The 12,955-nt window shown below is 38.8% G+C and overlaps 1 protein-coding gene across 1 annotated transcript in view; it reads right to left on the bottom strand.

The window, feature by feature from the left end:
• stxbp3 (syntaxin binding protein 3) overlaps positions 1-12,955 on the bottom strand; it is a 50,320-nt gene that overhangs the window by 26,393 nt on the left and 10,972 nt on the right. The window contains exons 3-6 of the mRNA XM_072274129.1: positions 8,985-9,066; positions 6,030-6,106; positions 5,472-5,544; positions 489-589 (exon numbers count right to left, since the gene is read on the bottom strand). Coding sequence (XP_072130230.1) covers positions 489-589; positions 5,472-5,544; positions 6,030-6,106; positions 8,985-9,066 — 333 coding nt within the window. The remainder of the gene's footprint in view (positions 1-488; positions 590-5,471; positions 5,545-6,029; positions 6,107-8,984; positions 9,067-12,955) is intronic.

Raw genomic sequence — 12,955 nt, 5'->3', positions numbered from 1 at the left:
TTTGTCAGCTTGTGAGGAAAGGTAAATGACATTTCCTTCTTATTTATCTATGACATCATATTTAGTGGAATGTAATTCCACAAAGTCTGATGCCTTAAGGTACAGGTATATGTAAATATCACCAGAAGTCTTGAATATGCCATCATTCAAATTAAGATGAATATCTTTCAGTATACATTTGCTAGCTATTAATTCTTCTGAAAGTTCTGTACTTTCAAAAGCATATTCAAAGCAATCAAGCAGATGTAGTTGAACAAAAACAAAAACAGATGCACCAATTGTATTCTGACAAAAATAAGAGTTTTTGCATTAACGTAAACTCACTGGGGTGGATTACACTGCATCATTCAAGGTGTAGCCTTTTTGCCTTTAGAGAAAGCAAAAGGTTATTTCACCTTCAGCTGAACAGCAACATCATATTTGTTTTTAGCACGCTGAATTAAACACCATAAATTTGAACACTTTTTAAAAACCACAGAAATATTTACCTGAGATTCATATGAAAGAAAGGAAATATTAACTTCTTTGCAACGTTTTATGGGTTTTGCACATGTAGCTTTTAACTGACTGAAGAGATTATCAGGACAATCTACAATTTAAAAAACAGGTTATTTCAGCAGCACTGAAGATCCACTCTTCGACATTTCACAGATCAAGTACTGTATATATTTAATAAAAGATTAAATTAGAGATATCAATATTCTGAGAGTCTATACCTCTGAACTAGTCTATCTCCACAGTCACACACCTTAGTTTCAGTCATTCTGGCAGTAAGTCAAAAGGGAGACACACTATTACTCTTCATAAAGGGCAATTGCAAATAAAGGCTAATTGCATTTAAAGGCTGAAGCAGCCATTCATGATCTCAAGGCTTTTAGCGTATGAGCAAACACTGTGACTAACAGAGACCTGAGCAATAAGAAGAATAAATTTACAATGAGAAATTGCCAATGAAGAGCTGTACTGAATGGGAGGACATGATGGTAGAGCATTTAAAACTGAGCCTCAAAACACAATGCAGCTACTCAACACAAGCCCAAGGTGGAAGCTTCCACTGGTGTGACATTTCTCTTTTAGAGCTTTAGTTCTAAGCTCCCTGAAATACAAAATTAGCTATATAGCTGAGGTCAGTATTAACACCGACAATTCCCAAATGGTTTGCAATAACCTTCCAAACACTATGGACAGACACTTAATGAGGTAATAACATCTCTTTGAGCATAGAGGTATCAAGCTCATCTGGGAGCAAAGCCTTGTTGTTATCTATGTTGCTTGGTTTCACTTTTTATGAGATAATAGGACTCAAGACCTACCAAAGCTGTTGAGCATCCCCCAGTGATTCAAGTTTTGTCCGGAATTACCATTTCGCACACGAGATGGCTTTCCGGAGATCATACCTGGACCTCTTGTATCTTACTTGGTTGCCAGATCTGAATACCACTGATCTGGCCCTTGGCAGATTGCAGATCGCATGGTCACTCAGGGCTTCTGGTTGAGAAACTCTCTGAATGATTTTGTGGCGCACACTCATCTATGACTGTTTTTATAAAGTCTGTGACAACCATGGTGTATTCATTCAGATCGTCTGATGAATCTTTGAACACCAGGCAGTCCACTGACTCATATCAAGCCCATAGCCTCTCCTCTGCTTCCTACAACTACCTCTTTGTTGCCCTCATCTCTGGAGCCTCGCTCTTTAGCCTCTGCCTGTGTGCAGGTAGGAGAAGGACAGCCAAGCAATCAGATTTCTCGAAATGCGGCCTGGCCATGGAGCGGTAGGCATTCCTTCTTGTACTACAGCAATGGTAGAGTGTGTTGGGACCCCTGGTGCTGCAGGTTAAGTACTGATGATAATTGGGCAGAGTTTTCAAACAAACAAGCCTGACTGAAGTCCCCGAGTATGATTTAAAATGCATCAATTTGGACTGTTTCTTGCTTGGTGATGGCAGCATTCGATATCTCGAGTTTTCTGAACCCGTTTATGCTCATTCAGGCTTTAGATAATAAAGCATACAGACTGATTTACTGAGTTGCCAATATGTTGACTTCAATTTAGAATGAAACACCAAACCTTAACATATGGGAGCACAACTGGAAAATGTTAAACACAAAATAATCTGCAGATGCTGGGGTCAAAGCAACACTCACAACACGCTGGAGGAACTCAGCAGGTCGGGCAGCATCCGTGGAAAAGATCGTTCGACGTTTCGAGCCGGAACCCTTCGTCAGGACTGTAGAGGGAAGGGGCAGAGGCCCTATAAAGAAGGTGGGAGGAGGGTGGGAAGGAGGAGGCTGGTAGGTGCCAGGTGAAAAACCAGTAAGGGGAAAGATAAAGGGGTGGGGGAGGGGAAGCAGGGAGGTGATAGGCAGGAAAGGTGAAGAAAGAATATGGGAAAACACAATGGGTAGTAGAAGGAGGCGGAACCATGAGGGAAGTGATAGGCAGCTGGGGGAGGGGGGCAGAGTGACATAGGGATAGGGAAAGGGAGAGGGAGGGAATTACCGGAAGTTGGAGAATTCTGTGTTCATACCAAGGGGCTGGAGACTACCTAGATGGTATATGAGGTGTTGCTCCTCCAACCTGAGTCTAGCCCTCATCATGGCAGTAGAGGAGGCCATGTATGGACATATCTGAATGGGAGTGGGAAGCAGAGTTGAAGTGGGTGGCTACTGGGAGATCCTGTCTGTTTTGGTGGATGGAGCGGAAGTGCTCGACGAAGCGGTCCCCCAATCTGCGTCAGGTTTCACCAACGTAGAGGAGGCCGCACCAGGAGCACCGGATGCAATAGATGACCCCAACAGACTCACAAGTGAAGTGTTGCCTCACTTGGAAGGACTGTTTGGAGCCCTGAATGGTGGCAAGAGAGGAGGTGTAGGGACAGGTGTAGCACTGGAAAATGTTAATTGGAACAAAATGACAATGAGAAAGTATACAGGAGTGTGATAGGTTGCCTGGTTGAGTGGTGTCACAACAAACAACCTTACATTCAACATCAACAAGAGCAAGGAATTGACTGTGACTTCAAGGTGGTGAAGGCCTTAGAACATGCACCAGTTCTCACTGAGGGATCAGCAGTGGAAAAGGTGATCAAGTTCAAGTCCAAGAGGCAGTGCCTCAAGAAGGCAGCATCCATCATTAAGGACCCTCACCAAAGGGGATATGCTCTCTCCTTGTTACTACTGCCAGGGGAAGGAGTCTGAAAACCCACACTCAATGATTCAGGAGCAGTTCTTTCCCCTCTCCATGAACACCCGCTCACCATTAATTCTTTACCTATTTATTAATTCTGTAACTTTATGTCTTTGCACTGTAATGCTGCTGCAAAAGTACAAGTTTCACATCATATACGACAGTGATAATAAACCTGATTCTGAAAATCAAGTTTTTTAAAACTGTACTTGGATTCTGATTATGTCCCAGACACAATAAATAAATTACTCAATCATATTAACAGTTTTAAGTCAGTTCAAGTCCCAGCTAAACTCTTAAATCTCCATTATTCAAAAGAAAATGCATTGGACTGAATAGTTCAGTCATCAATATTTCCTTCTCAAACAAAATAAATGCCCAAAGTATAATAATTCAGAATCCATAGCATTCTAGTTCCATCAGTTTAGCAATTACCACCTGAACCAAACAAATTGATTTAAAATTTTAACATCACTATAACTGGAATTTACAAGCTCTATCTCTCACTCCAACGTTGCTTACAAATTTACTTTAAAATATGATACAGGTTCCCATTGCATTTTGTTCAGATATCACTGGGCCTGAACTTGCATAAAAGTTCAACCCATAAGCTTCTGCTATTGAAGACCATAAGACATAGGAGCAGAATTAGACCATTTGGCCCATTGAGTCTGCTCCGCCATTTGATCCTGGTTGATTCATTTCCCTCTCATCCCCATTCTCCTGCCTTCTCCCCATAACTTTTCATGCCCTGACTTATGAGGATTTTTTAAATAGTACCTCAGAAATCTCTGCACTAATTTTAATGTGAGAAAGTCAAGTCACAGTTTTTCTCAGATGGGTCATGTAGCTTTAGCACTCAGTGACACTTCATTTAGAGAAATTTATATTATTCATACATCTGAAAGGCAGGACAGCACATTATATCTACAAAACACAATTGTTTGCTCCTCAGTATCAACAAAGCAGGAAACATTGGATTAAAGGGAAAGAAGTCCAATTCGGGACCTTAAGGAAAGACAAGTTTAAATCTATGTCTACGTAGTAGACATTAGCAAACTGCCAAATACTAATTTGGGTTTTATCCACCAACGAAACAGTAACAAAAACAACATCCATTAATAAGCCTTAACCAATGCATCAATACTGCTAGCTCAAGCCAACGCACATAAAATGCTGGAGGAACTCAGCAGGCCAAGCAGCATCTATGGAAAAAAGTACAGCCGACGTTTTGGGCCAGAACCCTTCGTCAGGACTAGAGGAAAAAAGCTGAGGAGTAGATTTAAAAGGTGGGGGTGGGGAGGGGAGAGAGAAACAGCAGGCGATAGGTGAAACCTGGAGGGGGAGGGATGAATTAAAGAGCTGGGAAGTTGATCGGTGAAAGAGACAGAAGGCTATGGAAGAAAAAATAAGGGGGGAGGAGCACCAGAGGGAGGGAAGGGGTTAGCAAAGAGGTAGAGTGAAGTAGGGAAAAGGAGATAGGAAATCGTGAAGGGGGTGGAGGGTGGGGCATTACCTGAAGTTTGAGAAATCGATGTTCATGCCATCAGGTTGGAGGCTACCCAATCGGAATACAAGGTGCTGTTCCTCCAACCTAAGTGTGCCCTCATCATGACAGTGGAGGAGGCCATGGAAGGACATATTGGAATGGGAACAGGAAGTAGAATTAAAATGGGTGGTCACTGGGAGATCCTAATTGTTCTGGCGGATGGAGCAAAGATGCTCAGTGAAGCGGTCTCCCAGTCTATGTCAGGTCTCACTGATATACAGGAGGCCACACTGGGAGCACTGAGCACAGTAAACAACCCCAACAGATTCACAGGTGAAATGTTGCCTATTGCCTCCCTCTGGTGCTCCTCCCTCTTTTTTTTTCTTCCATGGCTTTCTGTCTCTTTCACCAATCAACTTCCCAGCTCTTTAATTCATCCCTCACCCTTCAGGTTTCACCTGTCATCTGGTGTTTCTCTCTCCCTTCCTACCACCTTTTAAATCTACTCTTCAGCTTTTTTTCTCCAGTCCTGCCGAAGGGTTTCGGCCCGAAACGTCAACTGTACTTTTTTTTCCATGGATGCTGCCTGGGCTGCAGAGTCCCTCCAGCATTTTGTGTGTGTTGTTCAGATTTCCAGCATCTGCAGATTTTCTCTTGCTTGTGATTTGATTACCAGTTCCGGCCATATAAGTCTCAAAATGACAGTCCAGTTATGTTTCGGCTAAAACATATCCGATATAGCAATGAATTACTTTGGAAAGGAATGACACCAAATAAAATGAAATGACTTACAGTCAGTGAAGTAAACGTAAGCTGCTTTATAATTGTTCTTTTTTCTGAAGTCATTTATAAGTGCATCTACAGACTGAAACGTAAAAGAATTGCTTGTACAGATAGAGATCATTAAATAGGACAATTTACGGGTTATTCATACATAATACACTTTCCCCTTTTATATTCAAAAGTTTCAACATTGAGTTTTGAACATTTGCTTTAAAATCAATATAAAGATTTTTGTAAATGTTCAAAAGAGCTTGTAAATATAAAGGTTTATGTAAATATTAATATCTCTACAAATAAAAATAGTGTATTCTGCATTTATTCATTAAATTTTACACCAATAATAATGCATATAGCTTAACAATAAAAGTTCAGCACACTAATGAAGACAATCTCCTTTACTGCATTTCTATTTTTAAATAAAATTATACATATTTTCCCTCCATGCCAAAATTAAAATGTTCTGAAGAGGTAGTGAAAATAAATTCTTTGAGCTACAGTTCCGTAATGCTGAATCAGGAACATGCCTTCCTCATTCTGCGTGCTTTATTAAACATTAGGGAAAAATACCTTTTCTGTTGGAGTAATGAAGTAGATAGCCTTCATGTTTGGAACTGGCTCACGGATTTTGTGTAGGTCTTCAACAACTAGAATCAAAGCATTTATAGTAAGTACAATTCCAAAATAATCACTGGAAATGTTTATATCATGGGCAAACACAAAAATCCAGCTGTCACATTCTTGACAGTAGACAACAGGATTGGAACTCCCCCTTAATACTTGCACATAATATGGCAACTTAAAGTTTGGGCTTTAGTGACCAATGGACTGTGCCCACCATGCATCTTCACCCAAAGAACAAGGAGAATGAATAGAATAAATTAGTATGCAACAGTAACATCATTGCATATCTACACAAAGTGTTGTCACAGGAAAGCAGCATCTAGCATCAAGGACTCACCCCGCAGCATCTAGCATCAAGGAATCACCCCTACTCTCCAGGTCATGCTCTCTTCTCACTGCTGCCGTCAGGAAGAGGAACTGTTATTACCCCTCAACCATCAGGCTCTTGAACCAGAGGGGATAACTTCACTCACCCCATCGATGAAGTGCCCACAATCTATGAGCTCACTTTCAAGGACTTTTCACCTCATGTTCTTGGTATTTATTATTATTATTACTTTTTTTTGTACTTGCACAATTTGTTTTCTTTTGCACATTGATTGATGGCAGTCATTCTTTGATTCTACTGTGTTTTTTGTATTTACTGTGAATGCTCACAAGAAAATGAATTGCAGGGTTGTATATAGTGAGTATTCTGCCGTTCAAGCAATTCATTTATGTTTTTCTATGCAATTAACCGCATTCAGCTTATATTGAGCAGTTTAATTAACAGTTTCTGATCTATATTAGGTCACTTCCTGTATTGCCAGCAAGTCATAAAATAGAAAAGCACATTGGCTGGCAGAAGGTCAGAGGTTTATGCTAGGAGCGAAAGAAGTTTCTACCTAAAGCCATCCTGTTGCTTCCACAACAGAAGCATTGCTTGTAGGTTGATGTTATATTGTTTAGAAGTTAATCTAAAGATGTCAATAAGATTTTGCTGAAATAGAATGTTATTTTTGAGTTTATTGGACACTAACCAGGATGCTAATGGTTCACATACTATTTACCTGTAGTATTTATTTGTCAGAATCCTGCAGGAAACTTCACTAAGTTCTTACTTACCTGTGCATATTTACTTGTGTGAATAGAACAAGGTGATAATTGTACTGTATTTTGTTTTTCACTTTCACTCCTTACTCTCAATGTCATGCCACTGAGTCTGCAATAAACCCAAGGAGCTTGGAGGTTATACCCTGACTCTCGCGTCATTTTTGACTGGAGTTTGGCTGGGACTGTCTAGTTGATGTTACAACATCTCAGCCAGGACAGTACAGTGACATACATGTACTTTGATAATAAATTTACTTTGAACTTTTCAATAAAAGCAAAGAGTTCTAAGTGTTTTTTTTTTGTTGCTCTACATCTGTGGCTTTAAAAGACAATTAATTCAAACAATTTATTTCATTATAAGGATGGATCAACTCATCACATGGACTATTGGATCACTCAGTGTAATAAAATACTCAATCCAAATAGCAATTGGGAAAATGTATGTAATAATTAGTTTTCCATCTATTTTTTGATGACTAGCATAATCATTGAAATTTTACTCCTATAACATGCCAGCCCTTTGTACAGGAATTTTCTCGATCCCATCCCTCCTCCTGTTTGCTACAGCCCTCCAAACTTTTCAAATACCCTTTCAAAGCCTTGAATAACTGCGTTCCCACCTTCCTTATGGGCAGTAAATTCCAGGTCACTACACACTCTGCTCAAACAAGTTTTTCTTCACAAATTCTTATTAAACTTTGGCCTGTCATTTTAAATTGGATTGCCCTGATCTATGAACTAGTAAAGTCATCAACTTCTATTTACCACCATCATCTTCCACACCATTATTAAATTTCCCCTCAGCCTTCTACACTTCAAGAAAAATAAACCCATATTCACTGGTGTCACACTGCAATCTCTCGGCCCTGGAATCATTCCTGTAAAATCCGTTTCATAACTCCTCCAATGATCTCAATACCCTTCCTGAAGACTAATGGCCTTACCAGTTTTATAATCTCCTCACTAGCATTCTTCCCTTTAATTATAAAGCCCAGGATACCAAATACTTTGCTAACAGCTTTCTTTACAAGTCCTGCCACTTACACACAGGTCCCTCTGTTCCTCAACAGTCTTTTTAGTTCTTATATAATATTTTCTCTATTGTTTGATTGGATTTTTGTATCATCCAGGACAGAACTAGCAGTTTTTTTTAAAATCACAATAGGAGCACATCAAAACAATTTGCATACAATAGTGATGTACATTTGGAAAGATCTCATTAAATCCACATGGGATCAGACTGTAATGTTAGAAAAGTGACATCTGTGCATCACGTAATAACCTTTTTGATGATCCAAAATTGGATTTGAAAAATCTGATGGTGAATTCTAATCATTTTGTGTGTCATCTGACATCATGTTTTTCTCTAGTTAATTAAACTTAAACCATTATCATTGAATGTTCAACGCAGAATTCAACAGATTTTCATCTCTCAATGTACATGATGACAAAACATTGCTAAACTAAGAATGCAAGTAGAATTATATCAGATTTACCATTTCTATTGTTTCTACGGAATATTTTAAATGAACGGAGAATTTGTAAAGCTGAGGGAACAGTCAATTATAAAAAGGAAATTCATCTTATAATGTACTTTTATTTCCTTTGTAACGTGATTGAATTATTGAAAAGACTGGGTTTAGAAATTGGGAAAACAGAGATAGGCAGAAGGGAGAACTCAAATCACAAAACTATGATATTTCGTTACTTTATAAGTCATGGCACAGTTGAGTTTACAAATAAACTGGTAATTGAAATTAAAAAATGGAAGGTTATCCAGCATCGGTCATAGTACTCTTAAGTACATACCACTGATCTTTTCAGCCATAAGTGTGGATATTTTGCAGCAAGACGAAAGAAGCCTTGTGGTGTAATGGTCCAAAATAAGTATCTGTAAGTAAAAAATGACAGCTTGAGATTCTTCCCAAACAAGAGAAATCTGCAGATGCTGGAAATCCAAGCACACACACAAAATGCTAGAGGAACTCAGCAGGCCAGGGAGCATCTATGAAAAAGAGTATAGTCCACGTTTCGGCCCAAAGTGTCAACTATACTCTTTTCCATAGATGCTTCCTGGCCTGCTGAGTTCCTCCAGTATTTTGTGTGTGTAGCTTGACATCCTTGCAGTGGCATAGTTAATTTCATCTGGTTTATACCATAGTTGCAATAGAAAAACAAGCTAAATATTTATGAAACATTCTGCTTATTGACTACAATAGTATTCTTATGCCACTTACCCTTCTATTCTTCTTCATAAGGAACTAACTCTACTCTGGATGTGGTTCAACACCACTTAGGGATGGCCATTTCTAATATGTATATATCAACAAGGACGTAAACTGTTGACTATAGAGCATGGGGGAATCATAGTACAACTACATTTTATCCCAGTAAACATTTTTGGAAAGCAATCAAGTGGAAGGGTGGAACCTCTCCCACTCCTCCCCTACCCCCACAACACAGCACATTTGGTTACCATAATGTTTTATGATTGACTTAGGGTCAAAAAACTGAAATACCCCAGAATGCAAATTTGATGTATTGCTACTGATGTGTTGGGTTGAAATATGGAGAGAAGAGGGATGAAAAAAGAAGGCAAATTAAGTAAACATTTAAGGTTCTGTTGTGATCATCTTCATAACCCTCAACATACATATAAGGAATATACTGTAATATTTGGAAGATAAATTTGTTGGTTTTGATCTGAGATCACTTAAAATTTAAATTTATACATAAACTACAATCCTAGCATTCCCAATAAAAATGTGCAAAATATAAAAAATTAACATATAAATTGTGCAAAGGAATTGATACATTTGCAAAAGACCGCTCCCACGTATATTGGAAACTTCCTACAAAAAGTACTTTTAGCATTTCCTCCTTAGGAGGTCAGAGATCCTGGGGACAAATTGAGACAGAAAAATGTCAGTAACCTAAAATGTTAAAGATAGTATGGAAACACTTTAAGATTATCAGTACTATACCATTCAAGAATATTGTATGATGGGAGTTACTTTTTTCCATCTGTGATCCATTAAAACAATCTAAGTTATTCATTTACCTCTGTTTCCACAATGTAGGCATTACAGGCTAGGCATTTATTGCTCAGTGCTAATTGTCTTTGAGAAGGTGCTGATAAGCCACATTCTGCAATCTTTCTGGTGAAGCCACTCATATAATGATGTTGGGACCATGACTGAGACCAGCAATTTATTTCCCAAGTCAGGACGGTATGTGCCATGGAGGAGAATATCCAACACTCAGTGAACCTTAGTTTACCCTGGACCTTCTTTGTGACACAAGTCACAAATTTGGTCAGCATTGGCCTTATGTACATCCCATTGCCCTTATGTACTTCCCATTGCCCATGTTCTGGATCCTCCTGACTGGCATCTTTGGAATCATTATTTTGCCCGTATTTATGTAATAATGAACTCACTGCTTGGGGTCCAATTTATGTATTGTTATGAACCCTGAAGTTCTGCAGAGCTCTGAGGAACATAACCCAGATCAGTCACTTGCTCCATCTTCTGTAACCTTCAGCAAACCCTTTAAATCTTTGATAGGGTAAAGCATTAATCATGCCCTGATACCAGCACAATGATCACAAGTAACAAAGGATCAAACAGATGAACATACAAGAAATTTTTTATTTATACTTGAAGCATTATGAAAGCCTATTGAAAATTAATGAGGTTTCAAAGACAAGTGTCATTTGATTACAGCACTGTTTACAGAAGTAATTCTTATTTAAATTCTATAAATTAACAAGAGAAAAGTACACATCAATTTTCATAGGACCCTTCATATTTAAATGACTCAAATTTGTTAACACAATTTCAGGAGGTACCCAGACAATGATATTATGCAATTATACAGATTTTTCTATCACTGAAGGATACTTAAAATTGGTTAGTTTGCTAGCAACCTCTTTGCAAAATGTTCAGAAACAAAAATCCCAACCTTCTGACACAAGGTCTTCAATAAGAAACATGATTTTCACATTTGCTACCTGACTTGCTGAGTTTTTCCAGCATTTTCAGTTTCATTTCACATTCCCAGCATTAGCAGCATTTTTTTTTTGCTTTTTCAACTCTGAATTTGCTTTCATTTCTTTATACAAAATTTCTTCTTTTAAAAATAATGCAAGACAAATCAAGATGTTTGGAAACTATGACCTACTGGAATTACACTGGACAACAAAGACCTTGCTTCCTGTACACGTTTGGGTGTATCTTATGGATTTTGGGCTGCTAAGCATGAATTTCCCAATCATGCACCATTTTTTAAAAATCACCTATATCTGTTATTTCAATTCATACTTCAAGTCAATTAAAATGTTACCCACAATGTAAGCTGAAAAGATTTCTATCTTATCCAAGCATGCCTGGCCATGCTTAGGCAAGGCAGATGCTGCCTGGCAGGATAGATTTTGGAAAGGCTACAAATGTATCACACACACACCGTTCTACGCACTGTGCTTACATGTATATCAGTTTGCGATCATGTTGGTGTATGTTCTACACGCACAGCATATTGTGTGTACTCATTACAATAAAGTAATTCTACTTTCAGGAGTATTTGCAATAGCAAAATCTCTCGCCAATGTAGCTACAGCTATGATACTTTCTGCTATATTTGTGGCAAGTATACGATTAAATCTCAATTCGGACCTCCTCTTATTAAGAAAGTCTATGAGCTCTACTTCATGTGTAAAATTGCTGACCAAGACAAAGCCTGGGCTCCTCACATTTGTTGCACAACATGCGCTGTCAATATTAGAGCTTGGCTCAAAGGTACTCGGAAGTCAATGTCGCTCTCTGCCCTGATGGTATGGCGAGAGCAGAAGGATCATATGACAGACTGCTACTTCAGTCTGACCAGTGTGTTCCGTTTCTCTGATAAAACAAGAAATCCATTGAATACCCCGATCTCCCTTCAGCCATGAGACCTGTACTGCATGATGATAGACTTCCAGTACAGAAGCCACCATCGACATGGAGTTTAGAGGAGGCAGACAAATGAGCTAGGAATGGAAAACAACAGTGGTATTGATACAGATTTTGAACCCTTTATGTCAAGTGAGCCTCAACTGATAACTCAATCTGAGTTAAATGACCTGGTCAGAGACTTGGATTTGTCAACAGTAGAAGCAGAATTACTGTGTACAAGACTGCAAGGATGGAATCTGTTGTCACCAGGCACAAAAATTTCCGTCTTTCGAGCCATCAAGGAGATTTGACGCAATTCTTTGGTCAGGTTGATAATCTGTGTTTCTGTGCTGGTATTTATGGCCTTTTGACTGCTTTGGATTGTCAGCATGACCCACTATTAAAGCATCTTTTTATTGATTCCTCAGTGTTAAGCCTGAAAGCTGTGTTCTACACCACGGCAATATCCACCCTTCAATACTGTTATTTCATTTGCAAATTGGACAGCCATACTAAAGAATCTCATTATTACAAAAAGGATTGGCCACTCTGTACACAGTTCATTCCAGGGCAGAAACGTGTGACACGTAAGCCTCTTGTAGACCCAACAAAGGTATTTTTGCCTCCTCTTCATATAAAATTGGAGCTTATGAAAAATTTTGTGAAAGCATTAAGCGAGGAAGGTGAAGGATTTTGATATTTGAGACAGATGTTTCCCAGAATAACTAGTGCCAAGATTAAGGAAGGCACTTATGTTGGTCCACAAATCAAACCGGTCATCGACAAACTTCTAGTGAGAGCAGAGAAAGTTGCATTCAAGGATGTTGTTCAAAATTTTCTTGGCAACTA

The sequence above is a fragment of the Mobula birostris genome, chromosome 12 (genome assembly GCF_030028105.1).
Source record: "Mobula birostris isolate sMobBir1 chromosome 12, sMobBir1.hap1, whole genome shotgun sequence".
Taxonomy (NCBI): Eukaryota; Metazoa; Chordata; class Chondrichthyes; order Myliobatiformes; family Myliobatidae; genus Mobula; species Mobula birostris.
This window is presented reverse-complemented; position numbering and strand designations above follow the sequence as displayed.